Source organism: Malaclemys terrapin, chromosome 4, assembly GCF_027887155.1.
Source record: "Malaclemys terrapin pileata isolate rMalTer1 chromosome 4, rMalTer1.hap1, whole genome shotgun sequence".
Lineage (NCBI taxonomy): Eukaryota > Metazoa > Chordata > Testudines > Emydidae > Malaclemys > Malaclemys terrapin.
Window position 1 is genome coordinate 50,006,346 of NC_071508.1, and position 26,158 is coordinate 50,032,503.

At 43.2% G+C, this 26,158-nt stretch overlaps 1 protein-coding gene across 1 annotated transcript in view; it reads right to left on the bottom strand.

Annotated features, from left to right (window-relative positions):
* Positions 1–26,158, bottom strand: part of OTOG (otogelin) — a 147,001-nt gene that overhangs the window by 1,796 nt on the left and 119,047 nt on the right. The window contains exons 41-53 of the mRNA XM_054027475.1: positions 24,437–24,631; positions 23,889–24,101; positions 23,024–23,128; positions 21,951–22,061; positions 20,312–20,413; positions 19,770–19,868; positions 19,240–19,280; positions 17,968–18,043; positions 16,184–16,362; positions 14,781–14,885; positions 14,197–14,316; positions 10,509–10,554; positions 1,145–1,224 (exon numbers count right to left, since the gene is read on the bottom strand). Coding sequence (XP_053883450.1) covers positions 1,145–1,224; positions 10,509–10,554; positions 14,197–14,316; positions 14,781–14,885; positions 16,184–16,362; positions 17,968–18,043; positions 19,240–19,280; positions 19,770–19,868; positions 20,312–20,413; positions 21,951–22,061; positions 23,024–23,128; positions 23,889–24,101; positions 24,437–24,631 — 1,472 coding nt within the window. The remainder of the gene's footprint in view (positions 1–1,144; positions 1,225–10,508; positions 10,555–14,196; positions 14,317–14,780; positions 14,886–16,183; positions 16,363–17,967; positions 18,044–19,239; positions 19,281–19,769; positions 19,869–20,311; positions 20,414–21,950; positions 22,062–23,023; positions 23,129–23,888; positions 24,102–24,436; positions 24,632–26,158) is intronic.

The window sequence follows — 26,158 nt, forward strand, 5'->3', positions numbered from 1 at the left end:
TTTTCTGAGATTTAATTGTAAAGAATTCATAATGTTACTTTGGCTAATACACAATACTCAGTGTCACTGGCTGGCTGTAGTACATGATGAGGCCTTTGGAGTTTCTTTGCTACATCAGGGAGGAATGTTCGGGTACAGAAACACTCCCTAGGAAAACTGAAGAACTTTACTCCAATAACATGGTAACAGTTGCTTACAGTAATTTCACCTGGTAGCTCCTTTATGTCCATGGGCTATCTCTTCCATTCAGAACACTTCTTAACCTTACAGATGGGTTCCTCCAACTGCTCAACCATTAACTCAGGAGGAGGAAAGTCCTATGGCCATGTTGGAATGTCTCTCCAGACCCTCAGACTAGTGCTTGCTTCCCACATACCCTGCCTTTCTGGGTCTGCTTTCCTGCCCACTCCCCCTCCCTGACACACACCTCACTGCCATGCTGCTCAGTAAGGCTGGTCTCTCAGAGGAGCAGCAATGAACAGTTCCACCCCAAGGGCCAATTTGGAACTAAACTTCCCATGTTCATTTACTCTTGGAACAAAACATTCGGTTTAACATTGTCTTAGTAAGTGTCATTAGTCTACGTAGTGAATCACCAGCACCGAGATTATGGCCTCATTCTTCCTACAGATAGTGCCACGGGTGAGCATGATGCTTTTGAAGAATTTAAGGACACATGATCCCTATCCTGTGGTATTTACAGGCTAAATACACTGTTTACTGTCATCACTATTAAAAAGACATCTCTTTCCAGGGACAAATACTGTAAGGCACCGGGTATCACCTATAAAGTGCTAAACACCCTCAATTCCCATTGATTTCAGTGGTAGACAAGTGCTCATTGCTTTGAAGGTCTGGATCTGTATTTCCTATTATAAATGTACGGTATAACTGGTATTTGAGATACTACTGCATTGTAGCTATTAGTAAATGTTGACTTTTTAAAATGATGACCACTGCATGTGAGCCACTACAGATCGATCTGTGGTACATGCCAATTTCTGCCCTGAGGCCGAGTCAGACATAGAATGCATACAATAGCAGAGTTAAACTCCCACCACACCTTTTCTCATGCCTACCTTTCCTTATTTCCCCCCCCCCCCCCCCCGACCTTCCCCTGAAACAAATGATGATAGTTACTTACCGGTGTGTTACTTCTGCAATCATTCTTGCGGATAGTCATCCTAACAGTCACCTTTTTACAAAATTTCCCATCTTCCTTACCTGCAAAGTATGCATTGATTGAAAAACATCAGCTCACAATTCTGAACATTTCAGAAATAGCAATGTTCCTATATGTGTTATGGGCTAAAGGGATACAAAAGAAGATAATAAATAATACAACACAGCATATACCAAAACCTCTTTGACAAAGAGGCAATTTGTATTTAAATCCTGGCTTTTAAAATGTGTAATTATTCCACGTATCAATGACAGTGTCCACTGTCTCTTATATATTCAATTATATTTCTAATGTATTTATTCCAGATATATAATTTTTAAGGACAAAATCTATAAGCCACTTAAGCAGTATTGTAGCCTCTGTCATTCTGAAAATGCGTTACCTATAATACAATGCTTTCTGAAGGTAAAATGCAGTAACCATTCCTGGGAGAAGACTATTGATAGTACATTTAAATACATTTCCTGCCATAACACTATCAAACTATTGTATTTAATCAAAGTTGCAATTTTTGGTAATAAACACCTTACAACACACGGATTTGCCAAATATGTAAAGCAGGTTTGAGAGAAGGTTTGTGTTTTCATACTTTCTGTGTAAAAAGAGAAAATACTTAATTCCAATTTTTATTTGTACTATCTGTATTTTTTTTATTTTTACAAGAAAAAGGATACAAAATGTATAGATAAAACACATTCTAAAATATCTGTTTATATATAAAATGAACAAAGGGTTAAACATAATTAAAGGGGGAAATATTGAATATTTGAAGAAGAGAGATCATGCAGAAAGTTCAGTGGTTGCAGGAGTGAAAGAATTGTGTCTGATTGCAAAGGAAATGATCTTCTTCCTGCTGGACAACCCACATCACAGAGGAAATCTAAAAGAGAAATCAAAAGTCCATTCTATTAGTTGAATTACTGCAGTTCTTCTGCAGATCCCATATTGCATCATACTGTAGAACGTAGGTCTAGATCCACAAACGGATTTTGGCACCTAACTGCCACTTTAGGTGCCTAAGTCCAAAATTTAGATCCTCAGAACCCCAGCCCAGCAGTCACATAATTCTGTAGACACCTAAATTCCCATTGTATTTAAGTTTCCATTGAAAAGTCCCCTAGGCACCTAAAAATCTGCCAATGAACATATGCTCAGCCACCTAAATCCTGACACTTGGCACCTATCTCATTCCTAAACCCTGGAGAGATTCTCAAATTAGGCGTTCCCCAGGCCTAATCCAGGGGACATTCTCAGGGATCAGGCCCTACACAAAACACAACAGATGGAGGAGGAGGTGGTTGGTGCACCCCTTATAACCATTAGCCCAGTGATGAGGGCACTCACCTTGAATGCAGGAGACCCAAGCTCAATTCCCTGTTAAACTGACTATTTTGTTATTTATAGAAAACTGAATAGCTTCAACAAGAGAGACTGAGACAGCGCCACCTCAGAATATCCAAAAACCCAGTAGTTAAGGCATTTGCTGGAGAAGTAGGAGACATGGATTCAAATCCCTACTCCACATCAGGGAGAGGGGGGATATGAACCCCAGTGTTCCACATCCTGGCTGAGTGCTCTAGCTCTGACTAAAGGTTCAAATGAAGGGGGAGGAATAGCTCTTTTTTGGGGTGGGAGGTGCGGGGAGAAGATGCTTAACCACTTAATTCCAGGAGAGGGTTCATGGCTGAGAATCTTGAGCAGAAATAGTTGCCTCCCTCCAGTCCCCAATTAGGTTCATAACTCCATTTGAGAGGCAGGGCTTTGGCCCTGCCCCACTCCTTGGCATTTCCTGTGAACTAGCTTAGGCAGCTCTCCACTTGGAGTGTTGTTTTTTGTGGATTGCATTCTTAGGCACTGATCTCTCCCCATGTATTATATAGGGAGCCTGGGTGGCTAACTCAGGCCTCTAGATTCCAATAGGTATCACAACACTTAAAGTTAGGTGTTGCAACTCTGAGCCTAAGTTGTCTTTGTGGATCTAGCCCTTCGGGCTTCATAATACTTTTCACCTATACATTGGTAGTGCCTTTCATCCAAGAAACTCAAAACTCGATACAAAAGGTGGATATTAATATCCCCAGGGAAACAAAGACAAATTGGTTGCCCAAAGTCACACATTAAATCATGGCAAAGACTGGATTAGCACATGAGCCCCAATGCTCAGTTCCCTGCTCTAACCACTAGGAAATGCTGCTTCTCTAAGAAAACCAAATGTAAGTTTTGACAAATAACTGACTCCAAGTACAGTAGAGATTTTTAGAATGTGTATTTTTTTCTAAGAGGATTATTTCCTCCCTTTACTTTTCCAATAAAAAATAGTTAGCTACTGACTATGGCAAAAGTATCAATGAATTATATCTCGAATAGGATAAAAGCACATTGAATAAGCAAGCAATAAGCCCACTAGGCGTGTCAAACAGAGAAAAGATAAAATAACATTTTTTAAAAGAAACAACTCACCATTGTTCCTTTTGTCTCCGAGGAAATGGCCCGTGGCCAACTGAATCATATCCGAAAATGGTCAGTTGTATTCCTGCTCTTTCCTTCTCTTACCACACTGTAGATGATGCCTGGGGTAGGGAATTCTTCAGGTACAATTATGGCTTTGAGTTAATCTTGGCTGCACTGCAAGTGTGTCACTTCTCAGAAACAAGTGCAGAATGCAGAGTATTTTCATGTGTGTGTTGACGATTCTTAGTAACACTTACTGACAGACATGCATAGTTTGAACAACTTTCATATAGATAGCATATGACATTGTAGGTAACTATGTACTGTAATGAGATTGTTCTGTACATTCTGTTTGGTTCAAACACGTTATATGAAGGCCTCCAATAGAGACATGGGCACCGTGTAACTATATACACAATAATATGTGCTGTAACATTACTGATGGGCAAATTCTGTTCTCATTTACCTGGGTGTCAATAAGGATGAATGACACAGAAATCAATGGAGTTCTTCCAGACTGACATTAGTGCAAATGAATGCAGAATCTGGCCTTCAGTGATGTTGCAGCATATATTATCGTTTATATAGTTACCGTCAATATAACTTGCTATGTAGCAAAGTGTACTTGTGTTTTCACAAGATTAATGTAGTGAAGGTTAACATTCATACCATGTGTTGTAAGGCAGATACTTATCATTGTTATTGTCTGTCTCCAATTATTTTGGTATATATTTCCAGTATACTGTCCTGATTTCAATAGATTAGAAAATATGAACTGCTTTTTGTACATATGCCGCTGAATGCCTCATAATATTCTAAAGAGTTATTTGAACAGTAAGCTTTACTGAGCAAAGCAATTAGTCTCTACGTTCTACAGCACTATAAACATAAAGCGATTAGCCAACTTTCTAAACATAGCAAATACACATGCAGCAAACTAAATACTATGCAAATGCTTACTACCAACAGTACATTGTTGGCTAACAACAATGCACTGCCCATACAGTGCAAAATGAAAAGAAAAAAACAAACAAACATATCTGAGCTGTTCTGAACAATGAGAAGTTAATACTACAATGCAGCTTTCAAACATGATTTGATGACATGAGGCCTGATGCTCCTATTGGGAGTACATTGTTGGAAATCAACAATGGTGCTGGTTGATTTGTTCCTACTGATTTCCAAGAAAATGTACCTGAGTTACAGTTAGCGCTAGCTGTAGGTGTGACTGGGCTAACGGGAAATGGGAACAACAATGACATTCCGGAACCTGGTAAGAATATTACATTTTGAACATGTTACACATAAAACAAAAGGCTCCCTCTATCACTAGTCAACATTTTATGGTCAGACTCACCCATGTTTGAAAAGGGAACTTAAAAAAAGGAAATCGACTTAAAATTTCATTGTGTTATGATGCAGTAAGTTATTAAATATAAAATATCTAGAAAACAATAGCAAGAATAGGAGGAACTCAAACAATATTGTTTAGATACTTGTGATGTATTTTGAGCCTATTCTCCCCTCACTTACACCAGTTTTACCTTAATTTTAACTCTGATGACTTCAATGAAGTTACTCCTGATTTACACTGGTGAATCTGGCCCTCGAAGTTACTGTTAGACTTAGGGCCAAGAGATGGAAGGAATAATTTCCCACAAGAGTTATTTTTGAAAGTTCTCAATGTTTTTGTGAAATTCCTGTAGATTTCATTACAGGGGAATGTTTTAAACTGCAGTTTTACTGCAAAAATTAGAGAGAAAAATCATAGTGATTCATGAGGATAAGGTATTTCAAATGAAGACAAGATGCTAGTGATCCTATTCATAAAATGTCTTATGCAGTTACTATTGATCATGAAATTCTTATTGCCACAGGTTTTTTTATATTTAGTCTGGGCCATATGATTCATACAATAAATGTTGGATCTACAAAGTTATACAGATATACAATCAGTTGTATTAGGAATATAAATTCTGAATTTATTTTTATCCATTGAAAAATATGAATAGGTATTACACATTGCAAATGCAAATTTCAAAAGTTGTGGCTCTAATTTGCTGGTTGGATTTTGTTTTGGAAAATGACGCCCAAAAGAAATGGCCCTGTTTTGTCTAAATCCACAAAAAGGTTCTAATTTTGGCCCTTCTGGAAGTATAATATCAAATTATTTTACCAGCTGACAAGAAAGTACATGGCTTTTTTTAAGGCTCTTGGAGAGATTAGCTGATTTAAATGGCAGTCAGTGCCCTGAGGGCTAATGTCAGGGGAGGCAATGGCAACTGGGACTATTGAATGGATGCACAGTTATGGGGAAAATGTATTTCAGAACCAGGGACAAGTGTCTGAACCAGATTTCTGGCATGCAAAGGACAGAGCCCACCAGGACAAAGGACCCCAAAATCCTTTCTCCTCTTTCTCTAGTTAACAAGAGTGTTGGCAGAGGAAATTGATCTTCCCTAGTGTGATTTCCAGCCACTACTACCCCAAAAATGTAATTCTTAAATAAAAACATGAGGAACCCTTATCCTGGCTACCCATCTCCCATTGTAGCAGCTCTTCAGCTGGTAACCCCAGTGCAGGAAGACAGGAGGACTGGAATCCAAGGAGGCTGCCCAGGGAGGTAATGAAGTCCCCTCCCACCACTACCAAAGATTGCTGTGTTTCTCTTCCATGGAGCAGGCGTGTAGCATCTTCATTTCCCCCACCACCGCCCCCACACTGAATCCCTACTATCCTCAGAACTCATTAGGCTATTATTCCACCTGCTTATGCTGATGTGTGGGACTTTCATCTGTCTTCTTATATGTGGGTCTGGTAGTACCATCAACCATTGTGGTTGGCTGACACAGCACATTAAAATACCCTATTTTCAGTTGCCTATAACTTTGCCAAAAGTTAATCATTTGTGCTGAATTTTGCCATGCCAGGTGTCTGCCTCAGAGTAAAGTTTTTTGGAAATTTTCAGACAAAACATTCAGTGATTTCTGAGAATGGGGCTAAGGAAAAATACATTGTTTTGCCCATGTTACAAAGTTCTGGTGACCTTTTCGTTTAAAAGCTCTGGAGCCCCCAGGATTTAGATGAGAGGCTCAAAATTTGGCAGGGCAGTGGCCTTTTTGCTGTCCCCATGAAAATCCACCCACATTTGGCTAAATGATAAGCCTTTGAAAAACGTGATTTCTCACATCGTTAACACAGCTTTCTTAGGTTTTTGTACCTAAATTCCCTGAGGATTCCATCCACATTAAGCATGCTGCAGCTTGGGGCTGTGCAGGACTTTCCCTGCAATTGCAGCTCTGGGCTGCTACAGGCCATGCTGGATCTGGGTCCAGCCACCAAATCTGAGGGAGGGAGATTGTCTCTCCTGTGCTCTCAATGACCTCCCTGCTGGGCCCAGGCAGTGTAGAGGAAGAAGCTGCCTGATTTTAATGCAGCAGGGACAAGAACCAAACCCGTGGGAGGAGGCAGGGAAAGTGGATTGGGACAAGGATCCTTTCAGGGATGGGGGTGGAAACTGGGACTGGAGGATAGCAGGGATGGAGAGAAGGAAACTGGGACTGAGAATTGGAATAGTGAGGGAGACCATGACTGGCATTTGGAGCCTGCAGTGAAGACTGGGCTTAGGACCGTAGAATGGACCTGAGATCCAGGGTGGAGAGACTGGATCTGTCTGGGCCAGGAAACTGGGACAAGGAGTTGGGGAGGGACTAGGAGCAGGGAAACTGGGAACCAGTGGGGGGGCGGGGAATGAGATCAGATGAGTAGCCAGGGAGGATGACTGGAATTGAGAACTAGTGGAGTGTGAGGAAGGAGCTGGGGGGGGAGGGGAGTGGAGATAGATCTGATAAGGAGACAAGGTGTGGGGGGAGAACTGGATCTGCCTGGGCAAAGAGACTAGGACAAGGAGCTGGGGGAACGGACACTGAGATTGAATGAGGAGCCAGGGATGGACACTAGGACTGAGAGAAGGGTGACCAGATAGCAAGTGTGAAAAATCAGGACAACGGGTGGGGGATAGTAGGAGCCCATATAAAAAAAACCCTCAAATATCGGGACTGTCCCTATAAAATCGGGACATCTGGTCACCCTAACTGACAGTCAGTGGTGATGGAAAATATGGGCAACATCTGCTAGAGGTCAGGATGGGAGAGAGAGAGACAGATCAGATGAGGAGTCAGGAAAGGGCTAGAGTGGAGACTAGGACTGGCTAGGCAAAGATACTGGGGACTAGGAGCTGGAAATTAGAAATGGCTGGGCAAGGAGACTGGGACTGAGGGTCAGAGAATGAATGGGGAGTCCAGATGGATGAGACTAGGACTTGCTGGGCAAGGAGACTGAGACTGGAATGACAATCTTGAGAAGTGGAGATAGGGACTGCCAAGGTAAGGAGAATGGGACTGGGAGGGGCAGCCTAGTGTGGGGAAAAAGACAAGACTGTGACAGGTTGGATGGGATGGGGTAGAAGAGAACAAGCTTGGGGGAATGGTCAGAAGAGTCTGTGACCACTAGAGCACACCTCCAATCAGGGCTGGCTCCAGGCACCAAGCAACCACGCACGTGCTTGGGGCAGCACCTTAGAAGGGGCGGCCAATGTTGGGGTGGCGGGGGGCGCTCGTGGTGGGTTGTTTTTGTTTGTTTTGGCCGGTCAGTGCTGGGGTGTTTCGGCAGGGCGGGGCGGCGCGGGCTTTGGCGGCGCGGCGCTGGGGGGGGGGAGCTGGGTGGCGCGGCGCTCGGGGGTTTGGGTGGCACGGCACGGCGCTCCAGGGTTTTGGGCGGCCCAGCGTGGCACTCCATGGGGGGCAGGGGTTTGGGCAGCCCGGCATGGCGCTGTGGGTGGGGGGGGGGGAGTTCGGCTGGCCCGGCGCGGCGCTCTGGGGGGTGGGGGGTTGGGCGGCCCGGCCTGGTGCTCAGGGGGGCGGGGGTTTGGGCGGCGCGGCACAGCGCTCGGGGCGGGGGTTTGAGCGGCCTGGCACGGCGCTCAGGGGGGTGGGTGTTACGGCGGGGCGGCGCTCTTCTTTTTTGCCTGGGGCAGCAAAAGAGTTAGAGCCGCCGACTTCAAAATTTTGAGAATTTACAAGTTCCATTACATTTTAAAATGTTTCCCAACAAATTCTGGTATGGAATGAGATGCTTCACAATAAATGTGTGGTATTGCTATATTATAATGTGCAATTCTGCATTTAAGAAAGAAGACTTCAGGACTCTCAGATAATATGTTGATCTATGAGATCATGTGAGCATAGATGAGCTTATAGTGTCGTTACATGGAATCATGGAAAAACCTCTTTTTATTGCCTTAACTCAGGGCTAGAATTAATTGTATTTAACCAATATCCTGTAAAGTATAAATAGCCACCAGATTTCCCTCGTCCTCCTTTTAATCAACAATTTTTCTCCTCAGAAAAAAAAAAAAAGATCATTCGTTTCTAGTTTAAAATTAAAAAAGCAAAATAAGGATAGAGGAAAAGAGACCAAATGTTTATGTTTATATAGTAGAATCTAAAATAACTCTAAATAATATAAATCAGCACCATATTTTGAGGGGGAAATCACTGCTTATTGTAATATTTTATGTCCCTTTAAACCAATTACGTGTGATAGCTAATGTTTGTGCAGCACCTTGCTCATGTAAAGTACTATAGAAGTGAAAAAGATGTGCTATATCTTAGAAGTCACTGCCATACGTTTCATGATTTTATTATACCTCCCAGGCAACTGGGGAACTTTACTGAAGCAGAAAGAAAAAATGTGGTTCTTCAGAATAAACATTAAAACTAGTAGCAGTGACTTCTAAGATATGGAACATCTCTTTCACTTCTACAGCACTTTACATGTGCAAGGTGCAGCACAAATATTAGCTAACTGAGCCTCTCAATCCTCTGGGAAGTTTGCTTGCTCCTGTGAGCCTCAACACAACTGTGAGGGAGAGCATCTCCATTTTACAGATGAAAAACCAGAGATAGAGAAGGCAATGGCCATATTCTGCCAACCTGGCTCATATTGAGTAGTACAATACCTTACTCCACAAGTAGTTCCATTCCTTTCTGTGGAGCTACTAGATGAGTAAAGCACTGCACAGCATCAGTAAGGTGACAGAACCTAACCCAAAGTGATTTGCCAACTCCTCACAGCATGTCACTAGGAGACCTGGGGATAGAGTTTAGGACTTACTACCTCCTAACCTGTTGGTCAGTCTCCCAGAACATGTTGCCTCTCTTAAAGGTAATCTGCACAGCATTGGACTCCTCAAACTCCATTTTACTTCAGTCAATTGCATATGAGTTGTAAAATGAGTTTAAATAATGTTTGCCATAAACATCTATTTATTTATATTCATATTATATTCAAATTTTATATTCATTTACATCTTTACTGGTATGAAGATAGGATTTAAAAATTTATGTTAAAGGAAATACAAATAATTTTATTCAATTGTTGTGACTTACGACAAGAATACCTGAACAGATAAAACACTGATCTTGAAAGATTAAAGTAGAATTAAGCACTCATTTGCAGGTTAATTTGGAGAGGATAGGTGTACTTCAAAGCCATCAGGCCAAATACTGACCTCATAAGAGTCAATGGCAAAAACTCTGTAACTTTAATGTAGACTTTGTCTCATTGGATTTTGGAAGTATCATATTAGACCATAAAAAGGACCCTGGGTCTGATCTCACACCACTTTTACTCTAGTCTAACTCCATTAGCTCCAGTCAATATACTTCTGAAAAGTACTAGTAAAGGCCATCCTTCTTCTAGTGTCATTGAGGTCAGAATCAAGCCCTCATGCAACAGTAAGCCAGTCTTGCTCCTATTATAATCACACACTAAATGGACTTTTCTGATTCCTGAAGTCTCATTAGTCACTCACATGTTTTGCAGCATCCCTCTAGAAAGGGCACAACATAACCTCCAATCTAAACAAAAAAGAAAAACAAAAACATTAGAATAATTTCTTAATCGTAGCACCTCCATACCAGTGCTATTAGAGGTGACTTCCCTTATTCTATTCTGATCTACAATTCCATGCAACCTCATTAACTTCAATGGGTTTGGATCAGGGAAGAAACTGGCCTTAAATGATCTAACTTGAGTCTATTAACACATGTGAATATTCAGTAGCTGTCATTAATCATCATCATCCACCAATAGTTATCACAGTGGTACCTGAGCAGAACTTAGAACAGAAAACAACTGTGGGATCTCAGATTCTACCATGTGATTCTTGAAATTAAATGTTGATTCTTTGCAGACCACAGTTATGGTAACAGAAAACTGATCTTGAGTTAATTCTCATAAAAAAGAAATCTCTGCTCAGCAAAATGTACATTCTACCCACGGCTCACTGTCTTTGACATTATAAGATAGAGCACCAACTAGAGTAAAGTAGACAGAATAATTACAGTCTATGTCAAAGCATTCTCAAATAATTTCACCGCGGTACTGGGTCAGTTACAGTGTCCCATTTCACTCCTATAAGCCAGAGTGATCTCTTCAACTTTGTTTCTTCATCAGGTCTCTCACATGGTGATCACCAAAAAAATACTGAAACTTTCTTGCTTTCTCAAAAACTCCAAAAGATGAAAGGAGGAGACTTTTCTACTAACTTTACTTTTGCTAAACCCTCTTTGCTCTTCCACATCTGCCATTTTAACGGCTAGAATGGAAAATATCTTCTACCTAACTGGGCCTCTTTTTTCTGATGGACCACTCCACACCTGTTATTTAGGAAGGGGTATTACAGATGCATAGTTCCTTTAAGACTGTTCCCTGGTTTAGTACCCTCACATGCACACCCCACCACAGAATTAAGAGAGAACTATATAAGATTGTTCCACCGAGTACATTTTCTGGTTACTTTGTCCAGCTTAGTTTTATGCATTCAGACCAATGGAGGTTTCATGACCTCCCCTCCTCTGCAAGAATATACCACAGTCTCATATATCTTACTATTGGGAAGATTTTCCTGATATTCAGCTAAAATTTTCCATCATTTTTATGAGCTAAATTGTCTTATACAGTAAGTCAGTTAGAAAAGAGAAGTCTATGATTGTCATGACCCAGTGCCCCCAACAGCCACAGTCCAACCCTCCATCTGGCAGTAGGGTTGTCAGGCATCCAGTTTTCTCCCAGAATGCCTGGTCGAAAAGAGACCCTGGCGGCTCTGCTCAGCACTGCTGACCGGGTCATTAAAAGTCCGGTCAGCAGTGCAGCAGGGCTAAGGCAGGATCCCTGCCTACCCTGGATCCGTGCAGCTCCCTGGAAGCAGCTGGCATTTTCGGCCCCTAGGTGCAGGGGTGATAAAGGGAAGCTCTGCAAACTGTCCCCACCCCCAGCGCCGCCTCCGCAGCTCCCATTGGCCAGGAACCAAGGGAGTTGCGGGGATGGCACCTGCGGGCATGAGGGCAGCGCACAGAGCCTCCCATGCACCTACGGGCCGGACATAGCTTCTGGGAGCAGCGTGGAGCCAGGGCAGGCAGGGAGCCTGCCTTAGCTCCCCTGCACCATCGACCAGGAGCCGACTGAGATAAGCGCTGCCTGGCCGGAGCTCGCACCCCAACCCCCTGCCTCAGTTGGAATGCCCTCCTGCACCCAACCCCCCTCCCAGACCCTGCACGCCCACCCTCACCACAACCCCCTGTCCCAGGTTGGAACCCCCTCCTGCACCCAAACTCCCAGAGCCCGCACCTCCTCCCACACTCCAAACCCCTCGGCCCCAGCCCTGAGCCCGCTCCTGAACCCCAAACCCTTCATCCCCAGCCCCACCCCAGAGTCTGCACCCCCAGCCGAAGCTTGCACTCCTTCCCACACCTCAACCCGCTGCCTAAGCCCACTCCCACATTCCAACTCCCTTGGCCCCATCCCGGAGTCCCCTCCTGCACACCAAACCCCTCATCCCCAGCCCCACCCCAGAGTGCACACTCCCAGTCGGAGCCCTCCCCCACCCCAACCCCCTGCACCAACCTGGAGCCCCCTCCTGTACCCTGAACCCCTCATTTCTGGTCCCACCCCCAAGCCCGCACCCCCAGCTGGAGACCTCATCCCTTCCTGCACCCCAACCTCTTGCCCAAGCCCAGTGAAAGTGAGTGAGGGTGGGGGACAGTGAGCAACAGAGGGAGGGGGGCTGGAGTAAGTGGGGATGGGGTCTCAGAGAAGGGGAGGGGGCAGAGGGCAGGGCAAGTGTGTTCGGTTTTGTGCAATTAGAAAGTTGGCAACCCTATCTGGCAGCCTACTAACAACAGCTTACCTGGGACCCACAAAGTCCAGTTCCAGTGTGAGGCTCGAGCCCTGAGGTCTGATTGGCACAGTCCCAGAGTGGCTGAATGGCCAAGTTGTTTTGCTTAAGCCAACAGCAGGAACGGGAAGCTGTCTGAACAACTAAGTTCCACCCTGCTGTGCACTGTGTGCTTCCTGCTCCCCGTCTTGATTTCCTGGCATCTTGAACTGGCTTGACAAATGGCATATGATTTGTGGTTCCTGATCTCCAGTTTTTCTCCTGCCTCTGACCCCCTGCTATGCTGACCAAGCCAACTCTTGACTCTTATCTTGTGGCTATAGACTAGAGGTGGGCAAACTACGGCCCGCGGGAACCTCCTGCCCGGCCCCTGAGCTCCTGGCTGGGGAGGCTAGCCCCCGGCCCCTCCCCCGCTGTTCCCCCTCCCCTGCAGCCTCAGCTCACTGTGCCACCAGCGCAATGCTCTGGGCGGCGGGGCTGTGAGCTACCGGGCAGCATGGCTGCCTGTCCTGGTGCAGCTGTAGCGCCACCAGCACTCCAGGCAGCACGGTAAGGGGGCAGGGGAGTTCGGGGTGGTGGTCAGGAGGCGGGGGTGTGGATAGGGGGTGGGGCGGTCAGAGGGTGGGGAACAGGAGGGTTGAATGGGGGCAGGGATCAGGGGGCAGTCAGGAATGAGAGGAGGGGTTGGATGGGGCGGCAGGGGGCAGGTCAGGGGCAGGGGGTCTGGGTGCGGTCAGGGGACAGGGAGGGTTGGATGGGGCAGGGGTCCCGGGGGGGCATAAAGGGGTGAGAAGCAGGGGTGGGGTCAGATATGGGGCCGGGGCTGGGCCACAATTGGATGTTTGGGGAGGTACAGCCTCCCCTAACCGGCCCTCCATACAATTTCAGAACCCCGATGTGGCCCTCAGGCCAAAAAGTTTGCCCTCCCCTGCTATAGACTGTGGCTCTGACTACTAGGTCTAGTCACTCACGACCCAGCTGTGACAATGATCAAACCCAGAAGTGCTTTCAGGTTTGGACAGCTGTGTCAGGCTAAGCTTGGCATTACAAACCTGCTTGAAAGGGGGACGTATCCTCTCAGAATATGGAGTGTCCTTTACAGTTTTGTAGCCCAGGAAGCTTACTGACACAGCGAATGTGTAGGCAAAAGTTTTGTATAGTTAGAATACTTAGAGCAGTCAACGTTTTGCTTTTAAAGATCTAAGCAGACACTATAATTTTTCCCCTTCTTGAGATGATCGGAAGACTTTAGAACTGTCAAAAATAAAACGTCAAATGCAAATATAAACCATAACAATGGAATAAACTGTCTAAAAACACTGACCTTCACACATTCAGTTTCATTAAAGGGTGGGCAGCTGATGGAAGATGTAATTAAAACTGGTCCTACTGCTGTAGTTGTGCAGTCATACTTCACACAGTTTGAAATCCAAGTAGTACCAGGCTGTTTAAACATTGTAAAATATCACCATCATCAGAACTTGAAACAAAACGTCACAAGTTGTTATTTTTATTTCTGAAAACAATGCAATTACACACAGTCCTATTTGAATTAACACAAAGATACCTCCTGCAAAATACAATCTAGATGGAACTTTTTAAGCATAAAATTATAGTGAGGATCACTAAAAAGCTTAATCAAGATGTAATCTATTTCAGTGATATAGCAAGAGAGCCTATTTTTCTGTTTGTTTTTACATTTTTTTTTAAAGAGTCATCAGTTCAATTATTATTGTTGAAACATAAATGCATTGCTAATATAAGGCTAAATATGTCCTTCAATGCACATGCAATGGGGAACCATGCCCAAGTCAGATGTCAGAATTTGCATATAGCATCTAGTTAAGTTTTGGGTCACTTCTCAGTATTTTCAAAGGTTTTTTTTTTTTTTTTAAAACAAAAACTTACCTTAAAATTGGAGACTGTCCCATTGCTGAAAGTGTGGAGACAAGATACATTCTTACAGTGACCACAGCAGGTTGTTAAATCTTTTGGAGGCTCATATACTTGATTCTGCAAAAATCAAACATGTTAGTCCTGCTCTATAACAAGACAGAGAATAGATATTACAGTTGTTTTTAATATATTGATACCATGTTAGTGTCACGGGTTAGATTTTCCAGGCTGGTGTGAAGCTTTTAGAATTACTATTTTACATGTCACTCTACCGCTTATACACTCACTTTTTATAAGATGTTACTGAGCTTGAGCCAGCTTTCACTGCCATCAATGCGAAGAGACTGACTTTGAGAGATGAACAGAGCCCTTTGCAATTTTTAAATAATGCATGTGACTGCTTAGCCAACAATCAATGTGCTTTTGAATTCTGATGTATTACACATTGTAATCAATAGGTATTCAGGAAAATTCATACATTAAAGACAGAGAAAAAGACTTTTGCTGTGGATTAATTGACAGTATTTTGTACAGAGACAAGATGGCACTTTGGTTGTGTGGGGGATGGGGGTGGGAGGTTATATAGTTCATTTTTACAGGATTTCTAGTAAAGTTTTTCTTCATTTTTACAAATATTTAGCTAGATCCAATTTCTAGTTGGTATTTGCGCAGCAAAGAAGCTGAGGCTAGAGGGGAAAGTGGGGTAGAAGTGTTGTATTTCTTCTCTAGGAATTTATACCTCTCATCATGATATCTTAGTGTTACACACCACTACTGGCTCTTCTGAAACCAGAGATGGGCCCCCGTTCTGAGCCCCCTTGCATTCTCTGGACACTCAGATCATCATCCGGACTTTCAAGCTAAGTCATACTTCTATAATGGGCCAACGTAAAAGCCCTATGTAAGCAGCCCTGAGTAAGTTCAGCTCCAATGTGGATCTGAATTTTGTGGCAAAGTCTAATCCCAACTCATAGAGCGGCTGATCCACATGTCCTCCAGGAGTAGAACTGAACAGGGGTTATTCTGGGGTGATGTCTAGGGTTCAAAAGTTAAGTCTGCTTAGTTTACCATGCATATTCTATGATCCAGCCTGCCACAGCCTCCTATACCCCCAACTCATGCAGATTACTTTTGCAATAATAATTTGCACAGGAAAGCACTGCATAGGTCTAGGCCAGCCAGCATACAGAAGCACTAAGTTGGCTGCATTAATGGGGGCCAGAGTTTGACCTTAAGTTTACATTATTATTAACAGTACACAATTTTAATCAGAAGAGCTACAATAGATCATTAAGCAAGTAGCTCATAGTTGGTTAATCTCAGCACCCAGTTCCTATGAATATAATCAGCGAAAGTCATAGTTTAATCAAGATTACTAAACACAATACGAATGTTTAAAATTTGGAATTTCTTACAGTTTCACACTTGATGACACAGTTTGTCCAGGAGATATTTATCCGATAGTATTTGGTGGAGGGATCAATCATGTTTGTGCAATAAGAAGTATGGCAAATGCCATCAGGTGTGTGTTCCATAATTGTCTGTCCAGGACGAAGTACTCCTCTCTCGTTACTCAGACACACCTTGTCTCTCACTGCAACAGTATATAAAAATATACAACACACTCACACAAATCACTTTGGCTTTACAACAGCTAAGCAAAATGTAATGTTTATTACAGAGTGACTAGGAAGTCAAAAGTTAATTTGGTGTTTAATATATCTTTTTTAAAAAAATAGGGTCAGATTCTCAACTGAAGGAAATTGGCATGGTTCCATTGACTTCAATACAGCGACACCAGTTTACACCAGCTGAGGACCTAGCCCTATAGCTTTAATAAGAATGTTTAATTGCATTCACTACAGACCCAAAATTGTTCCTACCATAATGATGCCTGATATGTAGAAGTGGATAGAATATTCCATTATTAGGAGCCTTAAAATGACTGCAGGCAAAAGGCCATACAATCAGTGCTTAATTTGTGCTGGGGCTTGCCAGGACTGAGCCCCCGCACCTCTAGGCTTGGCAGTTCATAGCCCGGCACCTCTGGGTTGCTGCGTCAGTTATGAAAGCAAAAAAATTGCTTGAGCCCCAGCACCTAATTGCTTGATCCCAGCACCTCTTTCATTCCAAATTAAGCCCCGTATACACTCCTCTGGCTGTATACATCTGGGTGAAAGGGAAACACACTGAAGTTTATATAATGGAGACGAATTCCTGACATACAATCTTATCAGGGTACAACATAAGAGTTTGAACTTCACACATACTACAGTCTGCAGATCTGCAGGAATTGAAAGTGGAGACCTAACAGATTGCATTTCATGTGCAGTGTTGTGCTTTGCATCTGCCCTGTTTCTCTTTGAAACAGGACTGGATCAAAGCAAATTAACAAACAGTTAATGCGTGTCAGCAGAGTGAATGCAGGCAATAGAGCATGGCCGGCTAGCACAGGATAAAAATCACACCCCAGCTTGCCAAGAACTAAATGTCTGTGTAGACAAGCCCCTAGACCAGAAATAACAACATGTCTTTGCAGAAGGTGCCACTGACTCCATCTAGACAGGCACACACCTGCAACCCTTAATAGTGGCTTACTGAGTACCTTGTGTGAATTCCTGCTCCACAGAGCAGCACAAGTCTGAGGCTCTTTTGGCCCCATTCTGTACTTTCTGAGATATGATTCTGCACAGAATTGAGCATTGTGACTTCCATCCTGCAAAGCACTTAAGCACACACTTAACTTGCAGCACCTGTGCCACAGCCTCACAATGGATCAATGGAACTACTCAAGGGCTAGAAGTTAAGCATATCCTTTACATGCTTTGCTGGGCTGGGGCTAGTGCTCAGTACTGCAGGACTGAGCCCCAGGAAGAGAAACATGCTGCTTGAATTAGGTGTTCATCAGCATCTTAGCACTGCCTCAACTCATGTCCCCGATTGCCCTGCTCTGCTCTCCTGCTGTGGGAATTATTTCCAGGTATGCAGGGGGAGGCTGTACACAACTATGCAGTTAGTGAGAGCCTAACATGTACCCTCCTTTTTCTCTGTTTCATCCCACAGTCCTATGTGTGGGTATGTCAATGAATTCTCGCCCCTCGGTGCCAGGCTTCAGAAGTGAATGCATGGTCCACAGCAGGTGATCCACCCTTAGCACTGTAGGGGATATGTCTTTGACACAAACTCTTCTCTGACTTACCGCACTTGTACTTAGTACAGCCACAAACATTTTCTGTGCTGTTCTGAAACTGTTCATCTATCTGCAGTTTCTCCCCCTATCCACACAAAAGAAAAAAAAGATAATGTGATGTCACAAACAGGTGTTTGCCTGTTTGATTTTTCTCCCTTAAACTTTCACTTCAGGGCTAAGTAGCATAGTTAATACAGTAGTCTCTTACCTCTGAAGCCTTGAGTGGAATCTGACTTTGGTCACTCACAAGTGAAAATTAGTTTAGTAGCTGTGACTTATTGGACATTTGTTTGTGCCTCCAAACTGAGAATGATTACAGTATAAGAAGAGTTTGAAACTGAAGTGGAAAGGCCATGGCAGGTCAAGACTGAAATCCAGTGGCACACCCGTTAATGGAAGTCTGCCTACTGTATGGGCCACGTCATTTGCTGGGATAACTCCACTGATGTGAATGGAATTATACAAGCAGAGAATATGATCCTACGTTTTACATTGGCCAATTTTCTTTCATATGCACTAAGATTAATCAAATTCATCCCTTCCTTCCCCCCCACCCCACTCCAAACAAACCTCTAAAAACCTATTAATAACAGCTTTATTGTTAGCTTTTTCTAAATAGTTAGACTATAATATTTCCTGGAGAGAAAAATACTATTTGTTCATTAAGATGTTAAATTACATTTGTTATTGATTATTCCAAGGATCCTTTTTCTGGATAAAATAATCACAGTGAATTCAAAATGTATTCATCCCGCGAAGTAATTAAGCATGTGCCAAATCTTAAGCGCGTGAGAAGAATGCACGTAAGCAGTCCCATTGAAACATGACTAAGTGTTTTACTGACTCAGAGCCTGATGTTTAAAAAACACTGACATATTCATCATGACAGGATAGTATTAAATTAATGATAATGTAAGTGTTTAATTTCTGACAGAATAAATGCCAAATCCTGCCCTCTGATGTGTGCATGCAGTTCCCGTATATGTATATTTCAGGGCAGGATTTGATCCTAAAAAAGAAAAGCAAATTGATACCTGCTAGTCATTTTAGTCTGCATGATATTTTTTTCTTAGATTTTAAACCATGTTTCTAATAACAACTGAAATGTTCATGACTAACATTTCAACTATATTATGCCATAATTATCTAATCTAATCTATCCACTAAAGCAATGTAAAAAGAGGAGAAAGATAAAGAAGTTCATCATAATTTACTGACACTTTAAATATTTTTGCTAAGAAAATTCTAAAATAATTAATTTTAACAAGACGGATTCCATACCAGTTTGCACTGAGGTTTAGCAACTGTATCACATTCACACTCTAAAATAAAACAGAAAAACAGAAATTGTCATTCAGAAAAGTATCTTGCCATTTGCATTAAAAACAAAAAAAGTGTCAAACAGCCCCAAGTACTCACTACAGAAGCCCTGCTGGCTTTTGAAACATCTCCTGCTGAGCCCAATACTGTGGACACAAATTGCACCTGACTTCTGTTCCAGCCTGACCCCCAATCCCAAATAAATGGATCCTATAGACCACTTTGCCCTGTAGCTATTAGAACTATTTATTTTACGATCTCTCTGAAAAAAGAAAAAAATCTGTTAGATAGAGAGATTCCTTGCTTTGAGCTGGCTACTCCCTAGTTCATCTGCACACCAGCACCTCTCCATGTATCCAAAACAGCCTGTACCCTGGGCAGGTTAACAGCTGAATAACTGATTATTTTGTAGCCTTCAGGCTAAAAGGCCACAGAGATCTTGCCAGCTCAACAGGATCTAACACAGATAAAATGAAAACAGATAATTTTACCACATGTACGATACGGACAACACTTTTCTGGGCTCCAAACTTCCACCAAAGACATCCCTAGTGCACACTGGAATTCATGGCAACGATAAGTTTCACAAACTAAAAGAAAGAAAAAAATACCTTCAACATGTGGTTCTAAATATTTTTTTTTTTTTGGATGAACAGAAACACAAAGCACAGGCAATGAATTGCTCACTCATGAAAAGCTCCAGCTGGGGCGGGGTATGAAGAGTTGCATTTAAAATTGTTTTACAATGCTCCATGTTGATCTCGGTTAATCTCCACTATTCAGTGCCAGGAATGACCAGTACCCATGCATGACATAGATGTATAGATGCTGCTTTATGAACATGATATTTTAAACATTATAAGAGTATAGGTTCAGCACTGGAGAGGACAGAATTATATCCCAACAGTAGGAGAGATATATCTATTCCACCATTTATAGCACTGGACATTTATTACTAGGAAATTTAGTGCAGTGACTCTACTATTTTCATTTAAGAATCACACACACAAAAAATCAAATCAAATCAACTTACCACACTGGTATGCAGGGCAACATCTATCCGTAGTGTTGCCATCCACGGTAAGCACTTCTCCTTCCTGACATTTTGGTATCTGATCAGAGCAAACCCCACATGCTGAAGAAGACAAAGATTTAAATACAAGAAAGGAAGGGAACTGAAAATGTTATTGAGACATAGCACACAAGATCTTACTAATTGTAACTGTATTTTGCCTGCTGAGTCACTCAGCAGCACCCTCAGTCTGCCTGAATATAAATACAGTACACCCTCGCCATAATGAACCCCTGGGAATCCAAGCCATTTGTTTGTTATAGCCAGGGGTTCGCTATACTGAAAGAGCACTGCTGGACTGATACCTCAAGCCCTGCAGCAGGAGCTAAGAACTCCTCCAGCCCTGGGGCCACAGCCCGAGCAGACAGCTCTCTGCCCCCTGCCGCAACCCCAGGGTCAGAGAAGCTCTCAGCTCCCTGCTGCAGCGGCGGGGCTCCAGGTGGGATCCAGGGACCAGGTTCACGATAGCCCAAGGTTCATAATTGTTAAAGGCTTTATAGTGAGGGTGTACTGTATCTTTGATTCCCAACAAAAGGCTTTATCCCTGACACCTGTTGTATCTTCTTACTTGAACTTGCAGCAAAAACACAGTATTGAATTTTTGGTATCACAGGCATTTCTAGTTGAAAGATTTATGACATCAGACAGGCAAAAGGACAATGGGTTGTGCAGGAGAAAGCTCCACACTCAACACACAGCTTCCATCCTAACAGAGTGAGCACAGAAAGCTGTCAGCGGTGAAGAATTCCTTTGGTACAAATGCATTTAAGGTTTGTCCCAGGTGGAAGTCTTTACTGAAACCCCAGCTATTTGACACTTTGTGTCTGTAGTCATTTATGCGCCCTTCCCCCCCCCCCCAAGTACATATACCGCAACCCAGTTCTGAAGGCAGCGCCACGCCAGCAGCAGCACAGAAGTAAGGGTGGCAATGTGAAAAGTGATATTCATCAATATCACTTTTCACAGCAGACTTAGCGCCACATTGTCACTTCTGCGCTGCTGCTGCCACCTGGGGCTGACAGCTGGAGCCCTGCCACCTCCAGGTGAAGAATTGGGGTGGGGGGAGCCTGAGCCCAGGCTGTCTCTTGGTGAGGGAATGGAGGGAGCGGGGGGAAGGAAAGCCCGAGCCTGGGTGGTGAGGCTCCAGCTGTCCCGTTTATCCCTGCCTCACAGGTGAGCCCCAGCCACCCAGGGCTGACAGCCAGAGCTCTTTAAAAAAAAAAAAAAAGGCACACTGCTTATGCCTCCCTTGAGGCATTCCTGTGCCTCCTTTGGGAGCCCCCTCCTCCATAGTTTGAGAGCTGCTGATCTACACTATGCATGGCCCCCACTGGCCCAGCCCTTAATCTCCCTTCCATGGAATCCCCAACTCTGCTACAACAACATGCAGGGCTGTTTTGCAGCTCCCCAAAAAAACACACATGGGATGGTGTCTTCCGTTTCCCTTGTCCTATACACACAACAAACAGTTTTTAAATGGCATCCGGGCTTTACACTGCTGTGTTGGGTGCCCCACTGTGGCCTTAAATGATACGTGATTATCCAGTTATGCTTGTCTATATGCTAACACACACAGTTACATTAAGTGAAGATATCATACCACATATATAAGATATGCAGCAGGTCCCCTCCACACGAGCAGCAATCAGGGTTTGGTCTTCTCGGCAGTTCTGACTCTGCTCCACTGGTTCACACTTGGATGGGTCACATTCTAAAACAAGCACAAAACATTTTTTGTTAAATGTCAATCTTTGGGCAAAAGTATGGTGCCCCCCCCTTGCCTGAGAGAGCAAAGCAGGGAGGCACCATAGCATCACCAACGCCAAGCCAATCTCAGAACAACGTATCTATGTATTTAGATTTATGAAATAATAAACCAAAAGGCACCTACATCCCAGATTCTGGACTCTTTTGTGTAAATAACATTCTCCGTAACCACTCATCTTCATCCCTTCAACTAAATACACCACAGAGGAAGGTAAGTAGACAACTACATCATGAAAACTGAGTGCAGAAAATAAAGTGAAGGGAAGAGCACAGGAGGAATTTCTGTCTCTTCTTACCTAAGACTGGGAGGAGGAGAGCAGCTGAGTGGGGCTTCCTGAGCCATCTGTGCAGGACAGTCACAGACAGAACAGCTCAGGAGGTAGCAAACTCATCAGCACTCTTTACATTTGAACTAAAGAAGGAGCTGCATGCACTAACCTTAATGCCTGCTTCCAGGCACCAGCAGGCAGAGAGGAGACCATAGTCTTGCAACCCCAAGTCACTGGGACATAGCCCTTTAGAGCAGAGGAACACAGGTAGGCATGTTAGTCATGCCCTTGCCTAGCACTCTACAGAGTGCTAGGTCATATTTCTGCCTGATCCTTACACAGAAGGCTCCTTTGCCAGTGCACCTGCACAAGATGCACTAGAATCCAGCCCTGGGTTTACAAGTGAAAGAGAGCTCTGTATACAGGCATAATGATGATGTCTGCACTGACATTTTTTTCCTGTGAACCTCAATCCATTTTTGCAAATGGTTTATAGTTTCACTCCAAAATTTTCACACAATGAAATCCTGCAAGAACCTCTAATCTGTAGCACATAAGAATAAGTTTGAATATTGCAAAATGCAGACATTTCTGCCAAAAACAGTTCTATGTTTTTATTTCTTCATAAAATACCTACCACAAGTGTAATTGGGACAACAGGAATCTTCACGATAGTAAGTGACTAGCTTTTCCAGGCCCTTACATTCAGGGATAAAGGATTCACAAAAGCTCTGATTACAAACTATTAAAAAAACATACAAAAAAGAAATGATGAACTTCTACAATATTCAGTACAGGTCTCTTATGCTAAATAGAAAACATCAAGTTGTGTTTCTGGTTCATTGTTAAAAAAAACCCAAATAATAATAAAACACATGCAAAAAGGCTAATAGTGGGATTTTTAAAAGTGCTCAGCATTAGCCTAACTCTCACTGGAAGCAGAATTAGGCTAGAGCTGAGCACTTGTGAAAATCCAACTTTAAAAATCTATTCCCCATGGAGAACTCTTTGCAACAATCTGATCTCAATCTGCCATAGGCATGAACAATGATAGTAACTTGCAACCTTCGCTCTTGAATGTGGGATCTTCTAGAAATATATGAATATAAAAAGTTTCCCTAATTCTGATATGATTTTTTGCTACCAAGTTACTTTGCAAAGAGGGTAAATGATCGCTATATTTCTTCCAAATTAGGAATTATTCTGTTGATTTATTTTTATTGACTAATTAAAAGAATCTACAGACTCTAGCCTATAACTGCTTTCAATAGTTGCTAGATGTAGGATTCATTCAAAAAAGCAACAAATCCATCTGCAAATTCAAATCCACATAAAGAAGCCAGGCAGCCACTATAAGAATTTTCCTGCATAACAAATCAGCTTTCACCATTCTGACCTCCAAAATAGCACGTGTAGTATAAAAACAAACCATAGCACAAAGGAAGTGGGATATGCCAGAAAGGACACTTCATATTTTCATATACTTTATTAAGGATACTTACTGCAGATCTTTTGAGGACAACAGGTCTGATCATCAGGAACAATCAGGGCCACTTCCCCAAAGCGCTGACAGTCTAAATCGTGAATATCTGAGCAGTTGTATTCCACAGGAATAATGGTCTCATTGTCAACACATTTGTGCATGCAGCATCCGCTAAGGGAGGTTTTCCAAATCTCCCCTACTGCGTGGGGTGCTCCCGAACTGTCTGTGCAGGCTAAATAATTGCAATAGAAGACAGAAAATTTTAATGCTGTTTCAGAGTTGACAATCTTGTTGCTCTATGGCATGTGTGTGATTGCAAACTAGTGTCGGGATCTGGGCTAATGGCCAGTGCTGACCACTCCAAATGTAAGAGGGAAGATGGGTGTGAGTCAGTATCACTGGGAGGATATGCTGCAATGCTGGAGCTGTCACTCCAGAGTACCTCTGAGTTAGGCATCATCAGCCCAGCCATCAGATAGGGAACTCCACTAATTAGTGAAGCCTGCTCAAGAATGTGGTCATCACTTGACAGATGGCAAAAATCAAAAAGGGGAGATCAATACATACCACACTTCTCTTCTGGAATGCAGAGAGCGGAGTGAACACGGTGAAGAATGGTCCCCTCAGAACAGACACAGCCCTCTGTCAGCACGGAGCAGGACTCTGAATCCTGAGGAGTGGGCTCACCATTCTGACAAGTGCTTGGAACGTCACAGGCAGCTATACAGGCCTGGTAGGAGGTGTCTTCTGAGCAGGGAAAGGCTAACAAAGAAATAAAACACTTAAAATAGACCACATTTTGAAGATCTTTAGCACATAAGGGTATTGTCTGGTACAGAAGGGCACAAACAGGGCTGTGTGAAATTCCCCCCCCCCCCCCGTTACATTGATATGCATTGCTCAGTTCCTATATGCAATCAGAAGTGATCAACAAATCTACACAAAATTGTCAAGAGCAAACTTTGTAAACAATTTAACTCATTTTCCCTCCCACATAACATATTTTCCCCAGGCAATAGCTAGCCTTTTGGGGGGCAGTGGGCAGAGGGCCAGAGAAACCATCCCAACACACAATTTCTTCTCCCTCACAAACCAGTTCAGATTTTTAAAACATTTAAGCATGTAGGTTTATCTTTAAATATATTTTTATTGAAATAGTTTGAATATTTCCCAGAGGAAATGAAATGACAAATATCTTGATTACTGTAGCATCTGGCACAGGGGTGGTAAACCTGCATCTCCAGAGCCACATGCGGCTCTTCAGAAGTTAATATGCAGCTCCTTGTATAGGCACCGACTCCGGGGCTGGAGCTACAGGTGCCAACTTCCCGACATGCTGGGAGGTGCTGGCTCTGCCACAGGCCCTTCCCCCACTACACCCCTTCCTGCCCCCTCACCTGAGCCTGCCATGCCCTTGCTCCTCCCCCTCTCCCCAGGAGCCTCCTGCATGCCATGAAACAGCTGATCGGCAGGGCTGCCGGTGGGCAGGAGGAGCTGGTGGGGGGAGCTGATGGGGGGCTGTTGATGTATTACTGTGGCTATTTGGAAACGTACATTGGTAAATTCTGGCTCCTTCTCAGGCTCAGGTTGGCCACCCCTGGCTCTGGCAAATCTTTATCAACTACACAAAGTTGCAACAAAACTCAACACCTTTTCACCCAAACGATTATGAGTAGAACTACTGATATGCTGACATACTTAGTAGCTATTGGCATTAATGATTCTGTTGGATGATACATATTGGTGCGGTGTCTTTTGTATCCAGTACAAACTGCTTTTTCACGTTCTTCTCTTCTAACAGCTGCAAATATGGTTACATGAGGCGTGTGAATGGGTAGTCGGTTTAAATGACAACATCTAGTCTCTAGTTTACAGCAACTCACTTTGATATAGTTCTGTCTGCAGAACACCTAAGATGAGATCCTCAGCTGGTGAAAATCAGTGCTTCAATTTTCACAATTTTACAGCAGTTGGGGATCACTCTTCTTTTAAAATCTCAAATCTTCTATTTTCACTTGCAGTGTAAAACAATGTGCTTGCTTTAATCATACTTCTTGAAAACCTTAGGAGAATATTACTCTTCTTTCATATATGGTAGCTTTTTACAGGTTTATCGGTGCTAACGAATAAATGAGAAATTTTATTAAATGAGTGTTGTGGAAGGTCATTGTCCCGCAACAACCAGCTCATAGCATTGAAGGGAGAGATTTTTAGTTTTAATAATGGTCAGTCTCCTTACTCTAATGGTTTCTACGATTATTATGCGTACATATTTCCTAAAGAATCTAC